This window comes from Parasteatoda tepidariorum, chromosome 9 (genome assembly GCF_043381705.1).
Source record: "Parasteatoda tepidariorum isolate YZ-2023 chromosome 9, CAS_Ptep_4.0, whole genome shotgun sequence".
Lineage (NCBI taxonomy): Eukaryota > Metazoa > Arthropoda > Arachnida > Araneae > Theridiidae > Parasteatoda > Parasteatoda tepidariorum.
In genome coordinates this window covers 85,270,532-85,289,606 of record NC_092212.1, presented here as the reverse complement: position 1 = coordinate 85,289,606, position 19,075 = coordinate 85,270,532, and the positions used below count along the sequence as shown (strand labels likewise).

General features: G+C 34.0%; 2 protein-coding genes across 4 annotated transcripts in view; one reads left to right on the top strand and one right to left on the bottom strand.

Moving 5' to 3' along the window:
- The window catches only part of LOC107454370 (techylectin-like protein), a 36,064-nt gene extending 30,579 nt beyond the window's left edge, over positions 1-5,485 (top strand). For both annotated transcript variants that reach the window (XM_043054342.2, XM_071184853.1), the window contains exon 7: positions 5,084-5,485. In XM_043054342.2, the coding sequence (XP_042910276.1) occupies positions 5,084-5,409 (326 nt within the window). In that variant the 3' untranslated portion in view covers positions 5,410-5,485. The remainder of the gene's footprint in view (positions 1-5,083) is intronic.
- A 2,285-nt stretch (positions 5,486-7,770) lies between these two features.
- The window catches only part of LOC107454366 (aldehyde dehydrogenase, mitochondrial), a 25,654-nt gene continuing 14,349 nt past the window's right edge, over positions 7,771-19,075 (bottom strand). For both annotated transcript variants that reach the window (XM_043054341.2, XM_071184851.1), the window contains exons 6-12: positions 17,447-17,689; positions 16,401-16,503; positions 14,999-15,183; positions 12,632-12,954; positions 8,890-8,964; positions 8,184-8,223; positions 7,771-7,939 (exon numbers count right to left, since the gene is read on the bottom strand). In XM_043054341.2, the coding sequence (XP_042910275.1) occupies positions 7,907-7,939; positions 8,184-8,223; positions 8,890-8,964; positions 12,632-12,954; positions 14,999-15,183; positions 16,401-16,503; positions 17,447-17,689 (1,002 nt within the window). In that variant the 3' untranslated portion in view covers positions 7,771-7,906. The remainder of the gene's footprint in view (positions 7,940-8,183; positions 8,224-8,889; positions 8,965-12,631; positions 12,955-14,998; positions 15,184-16,400; positions 16,504-17,446; positions 17,690-19,075) is intronic.

Below are 19,075 nucleotides of genomic sequence, written 5' to 3'. Positions count from 1 at the left end.
ATGTTTCGAAGAAACCTGCCGCACTTCTGTTCTTGTCTGTTCCAGGAGCAGTTTTTGAAGGGCTTTTTGAATGCCCTTTGATTCTGATGCTCTTCGATGTGCCTCCTTCCTTTAGCAATTCTTTTTTGTGGTTGGCAGACTTTTTCTAGTTTTTAAAACTAAAAGCTCAAAGAATGTCTCCGACAGCAGAATTGAAAAACTTTCCGAGTCAGGATTTCAAGAATCGTTTCGGAAACTTTTACAGCTGACTCCAATAGCATATAACCACAGGTGGGGGGGGGGTTACTTAATTAAAAATATTAGCTTTTATCACATAAATATTAGCGTTTAATATTGCCAATAATTACAACAGGCAAAGTAAACTCCGCCTGTTGTAGTTCACTTCTGTAAAATTTTTTAAAGCAACTTATAAAGCCCTCGTTTAGAATGCATTTCAATTTTGACTTGTTTCTGAAATAATAATAGTTTCTTAATATCAGTTTACGTCCACAATGAGAAAGGTGAATCTCCAGTTGCCATAGAAACCAAGTTTCGTTATGACTGAATGAAAGAGCATTTACAATAAAAAGAAGTTTCTGACACATCCCAGTAGATCAAGACGTACTATAAATGGGTTTTGTCATTCACATAGAAATACTGCTTTAGTCTCCCTCTTCTTCGTCTGCGCAACAGCCCCTTGCAGGCCATGGCTGCCTCCTATCCAAGACAACTCTCTTCCAATATTTAATCTTTAGGGTTTTCAATTTATTTTCGATGTCGTTGAGCCATCTAGTTGGTGGGTCTGTCTCTGGGGAGTGACCCCTCGGACTTCTTAAAGGTGACGATTCTCATGGCGCTATTTTCAGAACTTCTCCATAGGTAGTCCACCCATCTCAACCTATTATTGCGGATTATTTGGGTCTGCTTATAGAAGTTATATCTGGTTCAGTGCTTTAGTCGCACCTTTTATTTATTTGATCCATCATGATCTTTTCATAAGGGACACATTCTCTTTCTGTAGACATACACATTATTGATTTCCTTTCTTATTCTGAAGAGTATTAATGAACAGAAATTTCTTTTCTGAAGATATAATTAGGAACAGAGTCTACAATAATCCTTAGTGTAATGCAAATTTTAGTCTCATTTGAATACCCATACAGCACTTCATAAAAATATTGTTCCTTCCATCTTTTCCAATTTTAATTTAAAAATAGTTTCTTCGACACAAGAGCAGAAAAAAAAACAATTTTAAGGCTATTCAAATAACATTTTTGAACTCAATTGACTAAATGAAGAAACGGACAACTGAAAGCAAATTTTCATGAATTATTAACTCATCAGAAACTGTTGTTCTGAATTTGAAATCCATCATTTACAACTAAAAAAAAAGCCATTTAATAAAGCCATCAAATTTAAAATGATTGAAGTCTCTTTGAAAAAAAAATATATACCCCCCTTTTTTTGTGAAAGAGATTTCAATCATTTTAAATTTGATTTTTGAAGAGCAGGATCGTTCCACATTATTCAGCGTTGAGATCACAACATTCATTCAAAAGTGGAGACACTATTTTACAGGAAATGGAATTTTAATAATAAAATCAAGTTTTTTTTTAACGTAGCTAAAATAATATATTAAATATTCGGATTTAAATTTCCCACTTAAATTTAATTTCATCTGGAAAAAACCTAAGAAGAGACTGCTTAACAAAACTATTTTTGGTAACAACTGAGGTCAATTGATGTGTAGACACTCATGGTTTGAAGCAATGAGGAAACATATAAATTATTCTCGTTTAACAGGTCTGCCAGTCACTTTTAAGGACGACATGAGATCAAAAGGACAAAATGAAAAAATATGTCTTTATCAATAGTTATGAAATTTTAAGTTCTTTACAACAGCAAATAGCGATACAAAACAATAAGAGAGGAATTTCATACATTTATGTACATCATGGTAACAAACTTTGTTTTTTTTGAAAGGTAAAAGACATAAATATTTAATGCAAACATTCAGAGTAGAGAAATTTTTAAAAAATTGATATCATTTAAAAATAATTTTTTAAAATATTAGAATTTTAAATGGGTCATTCGGTGATTTTCTTTTCTGAACCATTGTTTTTTTCTTTACCTAGAAATGCACTCGGACACTCTTTACCTTATATCAAATAGAATCTTTTGAACATTTGGAAGAATTTTGTTTTAGGAAATAAGTAACAATACAATAGGTTACAATAAAAAAGCAAACCTATTATAATTTTTTTGTGCATTTTTTTTTATATTATGAATTAAAAAAATTAACATTTGAAACTTCGTTGTTGATTGAGTGCTAATCTGGATATAGGGGGGGGGGGGGAGGAGGTNNNNGGGGGGGGGGGAAGTAGTTATCGACCATGCCAACCTTCATCTATCAAAAGGTACTTCTGGATTGAATAAAGTTAGCATGCCTTATATATATTAGTGAATTGATATTTAATAATCGTAGTGGTAGTTACGCCACACTACATCCCCACCAGAATTTTATCAGGGATAGAATTCGATGCACGGATTCCACTAGTTGCTGTATTTGTGAAAATCCGGGAGAGCTGGATTAAGGTCGGGTTTTGAGCCATGAGAGATCTGCATGGTAGTGTGTGTGCAGGATCCCCTTGTGTATAAAGGAGAAGCAACACAGTCACAAATAGCAAGTCAACTGTGGACCATTCATCGAAGTGATCCTATTACGCCTGGGTCACCAATGTGGGGAAAGCAGTTATCGACAATGCCAACCTTCATCTATCAAAAAAGGTCNCGTTTAACAGGTCTGCCAGTCACTTTTATGGACGACATGAGATTGAGGACAAAATGAAAAAATATGTCTTTATCAATAGTTATGAAATTTTAAGTTCTTCACAACAGCAAATAGCGATACAAAACAATAAGAGAGGAATTTCATACATTTATGTACTTATTAGATCATGGTAACAAACTTTGTTTTGCTTTTTTGAAAGGTAAAAGACATAAATATTTAATGCAAACATTCAAAGTAGTGAAATTTTTAAAAAATTGATATCATTTAAAAATAATTTTTTTAAATATTAGAATTTTAAATGGGTCATTCGGTGATTTTCTTTTCTGAACCATTGTTTTTTTCTTTACCTAGAATTGCATTCGGACACTCTTTACTTACCTTATAACAAATAGAATCTTTTGAACATTTGGAAGAATTTTGTTTTAGGAAATAAGTAACAATACAATAGGTTACAATAAAAAAGCAAACCTATTATAATTTTTTTTGTGCATTTTTTTTTATATTATGAATTAAAAAAATAAACATTTGAAACTTCGTTGTTGATTGAGTGCTAATCTGAATTTACATTTCCTATTGGGGGGGAAAGTAGTTATCGACCATGGCAACCTTCATCTATCAAAAGGTACCTCTGGATTGAATAAAGTTAGCATGCCTTAGTGAATTGATGTTTGATAATCGTAGTGGTAGTTACTCCACACTACGTCCCCACCAGAATTTTATCAGGGATAGAATTCGATGAAGGGATACCACTAGTTGCTGTATTTGTGAAAATCCGGAGAGCTGGATTAAGGTTGGGTTTTGAGCCGTGAGAGATCTGCATGGTAGTGTGTGTTGCTATTATTCGAGTGTGCGCAGGATCCCCTTGTGTATAAAGGAGAAGCAACACAGTCACAAATAGCAAGTCAACTGTGGACCATTCATCGAAGTGATCCTATTACGTCTGGGTCACCAATGTGGGGAAAGCAGTTATCGACAATGCCAACCTTCATCTATCAAAAAAGGTCGCTCTATAATATAAGATGCAAAATCTTAGTTATCAGGTGATACTCTACACAGTTTTATTGCTCCTACGCGACTGAAACCGGTTTACACTTGTTCATGTGTTAACATTGTTAAAAATAAATACAAATAGGAAGTATATAAAAAATCTACCGAATAAAAACCCCATTACATGTATGTTTAAATATAAAAGTATTGCCTATACACTCGTGCAAAACATGCAATTATTAAAACACTACAGTGGGTCTCATCATTGGGTCTAATTGTTATAATATAATAGCTTATATAAAAAAATATTCTATATTTATATAATATATCGTGTCATTTGTCCAATCGTCGAATTTATATTATAGATCGTCTCATTTAAATAATTGATACATGAACGTAAACAAGTGCAAACCGGTTTCAGTCGCGTAAAAACAACAAAGCTGCACCACCTGATCACGAAGATTTTACATACGAGGGTTGTAAATTAAATAGTGGCAACTTAACCTTGAAACTCACAGAAGGGCGGGCATGCGCAAATTGGATATGGGAGCGGTGAGGTGGCGCTGTTGTCGATGTGTAGAGTGCAAAAAAAAGTCGATTTGCTTAGAAGGGTAGTTGTTGTGTGGCGTTAAAGTGAGGAGTTTCGTTTCCATCGCTCTAAAGCATGTTTTCAAAAGGTGATCAGCGGTCGTGGCTTACAATCGAGGTTGCCCGTGGCAAAAATGCAACAGAATGCTATCGAGGATTAGTGGAAGCCTTTGGAGCAAATGCTTTACCATATAGGACAGTAGCACGATGGATTCAAGCATCTCGTCTTTTTTCGTCATTAAGCCTTTTCACAACATGCTTTAGAGCGATGGAAACGAAACTCCTCACTTTAACGCCACGCAACAACTACCCTTCTAAGCAAATCGACTGTTTGTTGCACTCTACACATCGACAACAGCGCCACCTCACTGCTCCCATATCCAATTTGCGCATGCCCGCCCTTCTGTGAGTTTCAAGGTTAAGTTGCCACTATTTAATTTACAACCCTCGTAGAATCTTAAAGTGCGTCTCATAATGTGGCTCTCTTCTTTTTTATTAAAAAATTTCAAACACTTCTTTCGCTTCAATAGTAATTCTCGAAATATTATCATTTGAAACAACAATTTCCTCTTATGAATGATCAAAAATGCCTTTAAGTCAAACTCGGTTATTTCCTTCCAGAACCCAAATCTGAAATAAAAATAAACGGGGGTTTCTAAGATTTAAGACAATTAAGAAAGTTTGCTCTATACTTTCAGGTGCGGCCGTAATGTAATGATATTCTTTTTTTTCTGACAGGTGATTCGCTGACAGGACACAACAAGAACAAATTTACAACCAATGACAGAGACAATGACAACAACACTGGACAGAACTGTTCCAAGCTGTACAAGGGAGGGTGGTGGTACAACAACTGCCACACTGCCAACCCGAACGGTTTGTACTTGAAGGGACCCCACACCTCCTACGCAGACGGTGTGGACTGGTACACCTACAGGGGATTCCGGTACTCACTCAAAAGAACTGAAATGAAAATGAGGTCCAGTAATTTTACGGGTAGTCAACAGTCCATCTACGCCACAACGGATATTGCTTACGTCACAAACAGCAACTACGTATTATAAAGGATACTTCTTTTTTTTTTTTACTTAACATGTGTGCTTTGTTTAGCTCGAATTTATATAAAATTATTTCTTTTAATTTTTTTTCTTCTTTTTATTCCTTTTGCACAGTTTAAATGACTTCACACATTTAAAAGAGTTGCTATAGTAGCTTTCGGGACATGTGTCTAAAATAAGGATCTTTTTATGGTGCGATGGACTGCATCACGCGTTCTTGATCACTCACCGAGCCGTCAAGTATCCATTCTCTTCAGTGATACATTCTATATTCTTTCACAAAGATTTCAATTCTTTCACTCTATATTTACACGGAGGCTTAACAAAAAGCCATGTGGAAGATAAACAGACTCATTATGCATGGAGGCACACACAAAAATAAATATATCAAGGTTACAATAAAATACATAAACAAATAATAAATCTAAGTTAAGTCAAAGAAGTCGAAGAAAAAGAATTATATTCGATGTGTGATAACACTCTGCATTGAATTAACTTATCGTTCTTTTAACATTTTAACTGATGTAAAGAAACTTAGCTCCACTTTAATACTGCCATTTTTCTGATAAATATTAGCTGTCGCTGACGTCATAGGTCACATGTGTGGGTATGGGAGGTTTTCTTCTTCTTTTCGAAGTACCCGATTCCGTCCTTGTCTCTCTCGCTCTGTGCAAATTGTTTTTTCTGAGGATGATGGTATCTGCGAGCTGGACAATACCCTACAGCTCGCATCCGGTTCGAAAAGCACCCGGATAAATTTACAGCATTCCCCTGGCCACAAAACTCGCCAGACTTAAACCCAATGGACAATATGTGTAACTACTTCGATCAGAGCCGCGATGGCTCAGAGGATAGAGCGTTCGCTTTCAAAAGAGGTGAACCTGAATCGAATTCCAGCTATGGCTGATCGATACGAATTCCTCATCCAGCTTGCACCGATCACAGTGCTGACGTGAAAGATCCTCAGTGGTAGACGGATCATGGGTAAGAGTCCCCTTGCAGCCAAGCTAACCGTGGGTGGATTTCGTGGTCATCCTCTCCGTGTAAAGCAAATGCGGATTAGTTCCATCAAAAAAAGGCTCCACGAAGAAAAATTTCTCCCAATAGTTCCAGGAGTTCAGCTGTCTTCTGGATTGGGTTCAAAATGACAAGGCTGCGTATTTGAACATGAGTAGTCGTGAACCCAAAAATTGGGTCGGTAGTTCAACGACGGTTATAAAAAAAAAAGGGTTGATCGACCCATGAATCGTGGAAACGAAACTGGAATTAGTATGGTTTAACATTCCAATTGACTTTCTTGCTTTGACGATTCTTGAAGAGGCTGACAAAATTAGGCATTTTAAGTGTACTTCATCAATACTTTGATTTTATAATATTCGAAGAAGACCTTCATTAACAATAAAGGGTCAGATCCTTCTGACTGCCAGATAGCTAGGTTGACAAAAATCGCGATTTTTCTTTAAAAATAATTTTTTTTTATTTAAATCAAATGTTTGTTTGTTTTTCGTTTACGAATTAAAACTCTGATAAGATGACTCATTAGAGGGTTTACCTATTTCCAAAATTCCACGTAATTTCAGTTGTAAGGTTTTAATGGAATTTTTTTTAATACTTTTGAAACTCAAAACTGCTTCACACTGCTTTATTTTATTTCATACTGCATGAATGCTAGTTTTAGTACATAGTTTTAAAAAGCAATTATGTGGGAATTATTCATTAAACTAAATTATTTAATTATTATGAATTATATTTAATGATTTTCAGACTTTTTTTATTTTTTTTCGTCGTGGCACACTTTTATCGATTTTGAAATGTGTTGACTTACTTAACTTTCTTTTTAGTTTAGTTACTTGTTTACTCTTTTGCTAGTAATGAATTGTTAGCTTGTTTTTTATAGTTATTAATTGTTAGTTTTTTTACATTGTTATTTTTCGTGATTCCTTGTTAACTCGCATTTTTGCAAATTATTTAATTGTTAGCTAGCTTGTTTTTTTAGTTATCCTTAGTTAATTTGTTTTAACAATTATTCACTGCATAGCTAATTTTAACTGTTAGTTTTTATTTCCTTTGGTAAGTTAATATTTAGCTTGCTTTCTTCTGTTCATTCATAATTTTAACAGTCATTAAATTTCATACTTATTTTAACAGTTGAAGATTGTCAGAGACAAAGTTGTTCACGCCGGTGTGGAAATATTAGAAAAAGTAAATATATATTTTATTACATATATATACTTTTCTTTAATTTAAAATTTACTCGTCATTAAAAAAAAACATTATAATATTTACTATATCATTTCTAAAATTTGGCGGCACGCAAAAGTGCCGCGGCACAGTAATTGAGAATCTCTGGTTTAACACAGCTATCACACACATTTATTCATTTACTTTCATTATAAAGAAATACCTTCTTCCATTTAACTCCATTTTATTCAAAAATATCTGTAGGAATCACAAGTTTTGGCATTCGTTGCAAAAATACACTATTTAAGATTCGAATGGCTTTTTAAGAGTTTTTCTGAGGAATCTTGATAGTGACCTGAAACAATAAGTGATACAATTAAAAATAAAACATTCCTAAAAAAAATATGGAGTCGAAAGGCGATGAAAAATATTGCACTTCTAAAGCACTTACATTTTTTTTATAATAAAATAAATATGTATGCAAAAATTACAAATAAAAAATGAAATGCTTAAGACAATTCTGACAATTATCAGGGTTAGAAAACTATATAAATATTGAATTGAAAAAGAACGGTGATTAAATTGTTGAAACAACTTACTGTTTTGACTTCTAAGTATTCGTGTAAGCTATCTTCACCCCTAAAAAAAATAATAATAAGATTTTTTATTTTCTTTTTGAACAGTAAATTTTTTCATCTTCTCTAAATTAAAAAAAATAAATTCAGATTTGTTTTTTAGAAAAAAAGTTTTCAGATTAAAAATGAAAGCGAAGAAAATAATTTTCTACTTACATTTTACGGAAAAAAATTAATGTTTTAAAATATTTTCGTAATAGGATTACCAGATTACAAAATAGCAAAACTGAAGCGCACATGGAGCTAAAAGTGTAAATAGTGGGATTTTGTTTTATTCTTTAAATTATCCAGTATAATGTTACCACCCTGCGCACATCCATTTTCGGGCTATTCCTTACAGCACATCGAACGCGCTTAAGTACCGCAGTAAGAACGCGCCATAATACATTTTACGGATATAATCGTGTCAGTTGATGGAGAGATTATATCTTTTCATTTTTATGTTTTCCAGCTTTTATTATATATTTTTATACATTATCTAATATTTCACTTTAATAGTTTTTCTTTTTCTCTTTTCATTAAACTTAAATATTTTCTCTATATCTAACTTTATATATATAAATCCCCTCCAAATTTTACCTTTGAGGAAAACATCAAAATCACCACTTAGCATTTGATCATTAAACACCCGTAACAAGTAAGGCGTCAAATAAATAATAATGCTACTTACAACTCTCTCCCCTGACCAGACATTTTGAATCCACCGAAGGGCGTCTGCGGCATTGTTGCATCATAGCAGTTCACCCTGAAAACACATCATCATCATCATCACACTACTACCAACATTAAAGTAAAATTAAGAAGAATTAAAAAAAAAAAAATCATTTTTCTTTTTTCTTTTAATAAGAATACATTTGTAGGTCTTAACATCTTTTGCCTTTCACGCACTTTTAATCTCGAAATTTATGGAATGCTTTTCTCTTTCTCACTCTTATTAAGATCTTAGAATACGAGAAAATATGCCATTCCATTCGATATAGAATATATATAGTCTATACAGAATTCAAAAACAAATTTTACGAATTACGTTAAGCAATGTTTCTTCTTGGTTTAAAAAAAAAAGAATTATTTTCCTAGTATATCAGTCCAATAGAAATGAATTCCAACCAATATGTTAGAGATGTACCATTTATTATTCGAGTCAACACTATTCAGAATAAACTTAACATTCTTAAATGTAGTTTAGAAAATTCACAAATAGTTTCTAAATAAGTGAAGCTGAAAGTTTTGTTTAGGTAAAGAAATAATTTATTTTTGTGCAGAATTCAGAGAAACTTGCTCTCGACATGTTCGCTAAACTGAGGTGGTGAGGGGGCCACTTGAGGAGAGGGGGGTGAAAATTCAAAAACGCTGAACGTGAAGTAAAATAAATAAATAGTGATGAGGTAAACATGCATCACAACACTTCAATGAACTAAAGTCCTTTTTGGAGGATCAAAAAAATTCATTTACTGCAGAAATATGTGGAATCAATCGTTTTTGAGCGTCAATATCAAACTGACATCTCTTTCATGCTACCAATACCAGTTATGACGGTAGAAGCGATCCATAGTATAATTTTTTTTTTATATATAACCATCGCGGTCAGCCGACCCAATTTTTGGGTTTACGACTTCTAATGTTCAACTCCGTAGTCTTGTCATTTTGAACCCAATCCAGAAGACAAGGGAACTCCTGAATCAAGTATTGGGAGAAAATAGCTTTTGTAGAGGATTTTTCGATGGAACTCACCCACATTTGCGTCACGTGGACCACGAAAACTTCCCATGGTTAGCCTGACGGCAAAAGGACTCTAACCCGCGATCCGTCTACCACTTAGGATATTTCACGTCAGTACAGGGGTTGGTACAAGCCGGGTGCGGATTCATATCGACCAGCCATCACCGGGATTCGAACCCGGTTCACTACAAGGCGAATGCGCTCTCATCTTGGCCAGTTTGTTTTTCTATTTCGTAATGCCAAAAGCAATAAAAATATAAACTGATTGAGCCAATAGGAAACAAACTGTACCGGACGCCCTCAACTCAATTTAGGAAAAAGAATCTGCATTGAAGGAAAAAATAATAACTTATTTTTCCTATTAAATTNAAATACCAGGCACACCCATGTAATTGATTAAGAAGCAATAAATCCGTAGTTACTTTACTTATTATTTCTACTTATAATTACTTATTATTTCATAAATATTAAGGTATTTATATTTCAACATTAAAATATTTTTCATAAAACTATTGTTACACTATGTACTAATACTTGAATAAATGTTCAAAATCATAAAATAAATGTACAAACACAATATCCAATAGAGTTTTATCTTAATTAACAGAAAATTACTTTTATGGGGGTCGATGGAGATTTCGAAAAATTATGTAGGGGTCGATGATCAAAAAGTTTGTCAACCCATGAGTTAGAGTCTCCTTGCCGTTAGGCTAATCGTGGGAGATTTTCGTGGTTTTGCAGATACAGGTTAGTAACTTCAAAAAATCATCCACGAAGGCAAATTTCTCCTCGGACAAGGAGTTCCCTTGTCTTCTGGATCAGGTTGATAATTACACTGAGTTGAGCATGGGAAGTCTGTTTAACGACGGTTATAAAACAAAATAAAATTAAATCAGAAACATACGAAGAAGATAAATAAAAAGTAATTTCAAGGTTAAAAAAGAAGTTTAATGGATGAGAATTTTAGAATATTTTTAATGAGAACAATCTTTCACAACATACAAGCATAAACAATTAAAAAAAAATTTCATATTTTAGCAGACGCAAACTTTTCAAAATCAAATGTTTTTGTGGTTTCATTTTCGATCGAAATTTTCGCCAAAGAATTTAGTTTCTCTTCTGTCTTTGTAGACTTTAAATAAGTTTTTATAGCTTTTAATTTGCGAACGCTCACTACAGATAGAGGGAAATTAATAACAAAATTTTTTTATCCACAGGTTCGAAAAATTATCTTTTAAGTTGAATGATCAATTGGATATCTTCTTATTTCTTTCTAATAATTGAATGCGTTTAAATAATACTTAAAAAGTATTTTCCATTCACTATACACCATTTTGTAAAAAAAAAAATATTTAAAATAAAATAGTTATCTTACGACCGTAACGCAATGTAGAGGTACATTTTTATGCCTGCATTCTCTGCCTTTGAATGACTCGCCAATTGAGAAATTCTAGTTTTTTTTATTGTTGATTCGTTGTTAATACACCTTGAAAGTTGCAATAAAATGTTTATGAAAGACTACAAAATAAACATTCGGCTAATTCTGTTTTAAAGCCCATTAAAGTATGAAAAAATTATGAAGCATGAATCCTCGTTAAAATTTGATGAAACCATCGCCTATAAACTGTAACCCTAGTTGTGACGCTAATCATGATTATTTTATTTTATATTTTATTAGAGACGTTGAACAGCTGAGCCATTTGTAGACTATCATTGTTCATCTCTGCAGACTCGTCATTTTCAGCCTAACCCAGAAAACTCCAAAATTAAAAAAAAACATTCGGGCAAAAACTGAAATTTGTGGAGAACTTTTTGGATAAAACTAACACGCGAGAGAAAACCTCTCATGATTAGCCCAACGATTAACAATTAGAATCCCCTGCCCCCGTGATACTGAAGATACGGCATCACAGGGCGAGCAACTTGAGATAAGATTGTATTCGAACTAACGATACCAAAACCGTCAGCTCTTGTTGCTAAGTTAACAATCGAAACTAGTTTTGATTTCGTTTGCAACAAATATTTTGAAAAATTCATCTTTTTTGCATATATCTGAAATATATGATCTTTTGAAATCATAACCACACCTTTGATGGAACTCGACAAAAAGCCTCACCAGGCCTTTCAATATGAGTCAGTGAATCAATTGCATTCTACTTCTTGTAAATATATCCGTCATTTCTTTATAAACCGTTAAATGATCTTTTCTCTTACCCAAGGTGCGTAGACAAATCTTTCAACAAAAAATAAGCACATTTTAAGTACTTTTTAAGCACTCAAAAAATATTTTTAAGCACTATATACATTAAAAAAACGCAAAATAATTTTCAAAGATCATGATAAAATAATGTAAAATGATTAGCGCTTTCATACGCTATGGACAGACGGTACGCCGAAATGGATTGTGGTTGAATGAATTGTAAAAACNGATCGAACCCACGACCTCTTGGATATGGGCCCAGCGCCCTACCGACCAGGCTATCCCGGTCCTTGGTTGAATGAATTGTAAAAACGTGGAATAGAGGCGATGGAAAAAGCACGCTTCTGCAAAAAACAAGGCGAAAATCGACAGGGTAAAGAATTAAAACCGCATTTTCGAAGAGAGAAAAATGAAGCACTTTTTAAAAACACCCCATGCACTTTTAAGAGCTTTTTAAAAACGTTACTCACCATGAAATGATGGAATAACTCACCATACTGATCCTGATTGTACAGATTGTGCGAATGTGAGTGCAGTGTTGAGGTTGTTGGTGATCACTCCAGATCCCAGACCATAGAATGTGTCGTTTGCTCTCTCGATCACCTCATCCAGTGTCTTGAATTTCAGGATCTGCTGAACGGGACCGAAGATCTCCTCCTTGGCGATCCTCATCCCGTCTCTCACATCAGCGAAGACGGTGGGGGAGACAAAGTATCCCTTCTCCCCTACTCTCTTACCCCCGCACACCAACCTCGCACCCTCCTTTACTCCCGAATCAATCAAATCCAGGATTTTATCCAATTGATCACCATCAATCTGTTGGAAAAAAGATTTTAAATCAGTTTTTTGAATTTAGAGTTAACGGATCTACCCCCAAATTGTATTTTATGCAATTGTGATGTGACCTTTTAGTGGATGCTTACCCATAAATCATGTAACCTTACCGCAACGTCGGAATTTTCTTTCGAGTGTCACGAAAATGTTTGTACTAAAAACCTTTTTTCAATGAAGCAAAAATAGTGCAGTTACAAACATTTCATCCTAAAAGGATTAAAAATATAATATTTCTTTAAAGCTTTTTTAAAAAAGTAGTGGTCACTCATGACGTTTTAGGTGACGTCACAGTAGCGATAGGATCCAGTTGTCCATTAAAATTTCAAGACAAGGTGGATTTTAGTTGAGCATAACAAGACTTTACGAGAAGAAACCTTCTAATGATTTAAGATTGTATTCCCCTTGAGACTAGCTTTAATCAAGAATTTTTTTTCAAGCTTGAAAACCATAAGTCAACCTCGATTTAAGGTTTCTATATAGAAGGTTTTGGATCGAGGTAATAGACGTAGAATTAGAGCAGAGGGTCAAAGATTTGGTTTTAAGGTGAGAAGGTAGGTTGACACGTAACAAACCTTTTTAGGTTTACATTAAAAGGTTTTTCCTGAGTTAAAATAAACCTTATTTTGCTATCAGGTTAGGTAAAAATGACAGTCCTTGCAGACTCTTATTTAATGTTGTTGGATTATATTGTTATTTGTGTTCACTCTGTCGAATGATGTATATTAACTGCAGATAGAAATAAGAAGCGTTGGTAGTAAATAGCAAAAGGGGAAGAAAGAATAGGCGTCAAGTCATTTTGCATGGCAGTAAACTTATGGACTGATGAGGTCATATAATATTTGCATTTATACAGCCCCTTTCAGTGATTTGACTCATCATTTATAAATAAATGACTCTTGATTTTTAAGGGTGAAAATCTTAAGTAGAATCATAGTATTTAACCGGGAATATTTTGAATACATTATTTAAAGGAAATATTTTCAAATGTTTTTTAAGAACGGTGATATTTCTAATGGGAGAGGAATTTACATCTAATTGAGTGGCAATTAAAAATGTCACGATTTAAAACAAGATAAGTCTATGAATTTTTTTTTCTTTCTTTTAAACTTAAGTTCCCGATCTAAGTTTTAATCGCTTTCCTTACCAATTTTTTGAGAAATAAAAATGCAAAAAATCAACCTATTTTTTTTTAATTTCATTCATAAATACAAGGAACTAAAACAAAACATAATACACAAGTTCCAAGTTGAAATTTAAGTTTTTATTTTCTTCTGTCTAAAAGATATTTAATTCACCATCCGTTTTCTATCCCATATTATCTCGGGCAAGGAAAAAAAAAATTAAATATTAGTCTTTGTATATGTTCACATCTTCATAATCTGAAAACTCATCTGCAGTAGCTGCAATTTCGCCCGTGAATGACATTTTTCTTTTTTTTTTCAGCGTAAATTCAGCAACCATCGTACATACAATTGTACAAAACACGTCTCACAAAACTACCAAACAAAAAAATTGGCAAACTTCCAATCACATCAGATTATTATTATATCTTGTTTTGCTTCAGGCCGAATAAAAACGTGATAAAACGAAACATATTGACGAATTCTCTCATACGTTCGAGTTTACTCGGGATGATAAATATTTGCAATGCATACATACCCGAGTTAACTCGGGATAGTAAGGGAAGCGGTTAAACTGTGAACTACAAATTTAAGGTCTCTTCAAATACTGCCTCATGTCACAACTAATAAGAGTTTACCCCCTTCTAGTCAATTATCATCAACTAATAAATAATTTCCAACTTACGCCAGAGATTATTTAATCCGGAAACAAGGCTGTCAGAACACAAAAATATCGGGAATTAGACGGTTCACTTAATGAGGTTATTGAGAAAATGAAGAGAAATATAGGGTTCAGGAATTCAAAAAATAAGCTTGAGGGAACAGAATTCTTAAGCACGTTCGTAGTCCCGCGTTTAAGAATAGACACAGTGATGCGATGTACTATTAAAATGTATATAAATAACCTGTGGTCCGTGATTGGTTTCCGTGTTGAAAGGATCTCCCAGAATTCTCTGTTGAGCCTTGGCGGCACTTTTCTTCACAAACTCATCATAGATCTTTTCCTGGACAAATGTCCGAGTGCCGGCGCAACAACATTGACCCATATTGGCAAAAAGAGCTCCATACGCTATCTCAACCGCCTCATCCACTGAAAAAAGAATTTCTTTTCAATCATGCCTTTGTACCCAAGTCAAAATCTTTGATGGTTTTTTAATTGATGGAGCAATATTATCTTGATAGTCACCAACATAAGTAACTATCACCTCCTCAATGTAGAAATTCGGACTCATTTATGATGGTTCAACTTTAGAATAACAACTTATTTTGATGGTTTGTTCATGCTGAAACATCAGAAATTCCCATCATAGTTCCTTAGAAATCAAATGTTGGAACGATCATGAACCACCCCAATGTAAGAATTCGGACTGATGTTCGATAGGGCGACATGAAAGGAAAAAAAATCTAAATTTCTTTTGATGGTATATTCCTGCTAAATCAATAAGAATTATTATTAAACCTGGAAATGCATTGTTGGAACCATCATGAACCCTCAGGAATCGTCATGGATTGTGGGTGTCCATGAGAGTTCAGCTTCTCTTGATGGGTGACCATCATAGTATTAAAGTAGCATTTTCCATCATGGAGTGATGGAAGTTTGTTGGCATAGTCATGAACTCATAATGTTGGATCAGGGTGACCATTCAATGAGGTTGTGGACCATCATGAGTCGCATTGAAACCGACCATCAAAATGCATACCTGCCAATCCTTTCGAGGATGATTTCTCCCAGTGGTAGTAAAATAGAATTACAATTTTAGACAGAAACATGCGCTGCATTTTGAGAAAGCTTATGTTTGCTAGAAAAGCAGTATTACATATTATTATACAGGCTTCATTTTTTTTAAAAATAGTGGTGATCAAAAAGATTATAAATTAAGTTTATAAATGCAAGGAATATATAAAAAGAATACATTTTACTACCACTTTAAATATAGAAATAAAATTTCACGTCAAATGCGTAAAAGTTGGCAGGTATGAAAATATTTTGATGGGACCATCAAAGAATTTCGACTTGGGTAATGATTTAAATGACACTAAAAGAGATTCTAGACACATTTTAATGAGTAAAAAAAAATTACATTACCTATAGTAGGATTATACCTCATTATGTATATAACAAGTTTAATAACGCTCCCCTATGGATATATTACTACCTATTGAAATCATTACTATTTTTTCAATTTCGTATGACTTTTTGTGCAAATACATGATTATGCCGTATTCTAGAAAAATTCTCCCCTCAAAAGATAAGCAATACTTAAATGCATCTTTTGTAACATAGAATATTGAAGAAAGAGAATATACCGTCTGCATCATCGAAAATAACCAGTGGACTTTTACCACCCATTTCTAGGGTCACTCTCTTCGCATTCGATGTCCCGGCTGCTGTTAGGATCAATTTCCCTATCTAAAAAACAAAATGATTATCTTTATATATATTTAATTTATTTAATAATAATCGATAAAAATTTTAAGATATAAGGTCGAATTTTTTTTTTAGCATTTTGATGTAAATTTTAATGCACCTTTAAGCACTTTTTAAAAACGCTACGCACCATGGACAAATAAATGCTTTTATAATGACTGACCCAGACAGAAAAACAGAATTCTTTAAAAGATTCCTACATAATTCTTTGTTTAACAGACAAAGAATAGGAAGAGACCGTTTTTCTTTTCTTTTCAGAAGAAAAAAAATTCACAGAAAAGCAATAGTAATTATTTTAGTTCTGAATAACAAGAGGCTCTACTGAAGTATCACTGGAATTTTTATTTTACAACCAATAAAATATTTTTAAAAAATTAAAAAACTCTACAAAACAGAAAATGGCCACGTACAATGGGGGTGTTTGAACTTCCTGAAGCCCGTCTCTCGGCTACACTCTACTGTAGCAGCGATCTGGAAAATACAGTCCCGTTGCCTTAAAAATTATTGAGGAAGTTACTGAAACAGTTTAATTTCATAGCATTGCTTTGTATAATTCACAATACTGAAAATGATCTGGCCATTCATTCTCTTTTTTTAAAAAAAAAGAATTTTTATTATTTTAAAAGGTCAGTGGCTATTTCATTTTTCTAAATCATGTATTAGGCAGAAAGAATCCTTAAATAAAAAAATAAATACATAAATAGATTCAAAAGAATTGCTTCTAATGTCTACTGCGAAAAAAAAGAAAGGTTTGTTTTTAAATATTTCTTAATTTTTTCAATCACTGAAAACGGAAATTCTGAAAGTTAATTAGGGGTACCCGGGCCGTTCTAGCCCCCCCCCCTATGCGCGCTCGTCAGTGAAAGAAAGAAATGCGCACCTAACATTCCAAAGAGAGAACAATCAATTGAAAGAAAAAGAATACCTCCGTCGATCCTGTGAAGGCCACTTTGTCCACTCTCGGGTGTGAAGCGATGGCAGCCCCCGCAGTCGGACCATAACCGGGAAGAATGTTGACCACACCGGGTGGGAAGCCAGCTTCCTTGATGAGACTGGCACAGTAGAGGGCTGTCAGTGGAGTCTGTTCAGCTGGTTTCAGGATGACCACGTTGCCAGTGGCTAAGGCCGGACCTATCTTCCAGCTCAACATGACCATTGGATAATTCCACTAGAAACATTTCGAGTCATTATTTAGCTATCCATCTACTTGACCCGCGGGTAGCCATTAACTAAAAATTATATTCGTCATAAAAAATTAAAGATGCCTCCAGAATGTGTTTTAAATAGGGCAGGGAATGAAACGTACCCACAACAATGAGATATTTGATAAGCCAATATCTTTTCACTGCTCATTTTTTCTCTCAAAACTGAAAGATTCTGAACATCTATAAATGAACCGGAATTTAAAATACGATGACGCAATCTTCGAAGTATAAGAATTAATCCAATTCAATTTTGCAATATAGGAGGGAATGTAGGTTGCCGTACTCGGGAAAATACGTGTGAGTTAAAAATTGTGTGAGTTGAAAATTGCGCGAGTCGCAAGACAGATGGCAGAATAGAGCCGTCGAAAGGGTTGAGAGGGAAAATTCTTTATATGCTTTTTCCTGTTGTTGCTGTATTCTTCGGTCATTAAGGCAGAAGGGGATGCGATTGTTCTTGTTTTAAAGTGGCGCCACCTATGGCCAAGAACTCAACTTCTGCCACACCTATACGTCACACCCTTTTATAGGGTGGACCCATTCATCCCCACATCGTAACTTTGACCCGAATATCGAACGACCTACCTGCAATTCAGTTCCCACCAGAGGTATAATTTGTTATAGAAACATGAAGGACTTTGTTACCGACAAATTTAACGTGCACCAGTCACCCTTTACGACAAGGGGTGTATTCAGCCGGCTGGATTTGAACTCTCATTCCCACGAACGTGAGTCCAGCGCCCTGCCAACCAGGCTATCCGGCCCAAATATGTTTTTTAAACTCTTTATATTCTTTTCGCAAACAAAATGATATTAAGTATTTACTCAGCTTGGTAGTATCTTTCGAAACATGTTTTTTTTAAAAAAGGCAGTCGCCCAATCAGAATTTGGGAAAGATAGCGCACGGCATTTTAGATATTTTCTAACAAATCATACAATTCTGAAATCAGCATTTATAGGAAGATAGTAAGATAATATACATTTGCCTGTTTTCATAATCAGGGGTCTGTCCAGACATTCTGTGAAAGGTCCGTTTTTCGTGAAATTGTGAAAAAATTACTCACATTCTTTCAACCAGGGTCCGCTTTTATGAATTTCTGCAAACAGGGTCCGTTATTGCAAAAAAAACTTTTTCAAGAAGGTTTTAAAATGTAAAGACATACAAGATTATGCTCAGCACTGTAAAATTATAATTAAAAAAATTAAATTTTTAAAAGTAAACAACAATTGCTGCTTTTAAATTAGAGATGCAACATACAAATATTTGGTATTTAGCCTATACTGCTGAACGCAGAATATTAATTTCGGACGAATAATGGAAGAATCGTCTGCCGAAGACAAAACTTAATTCG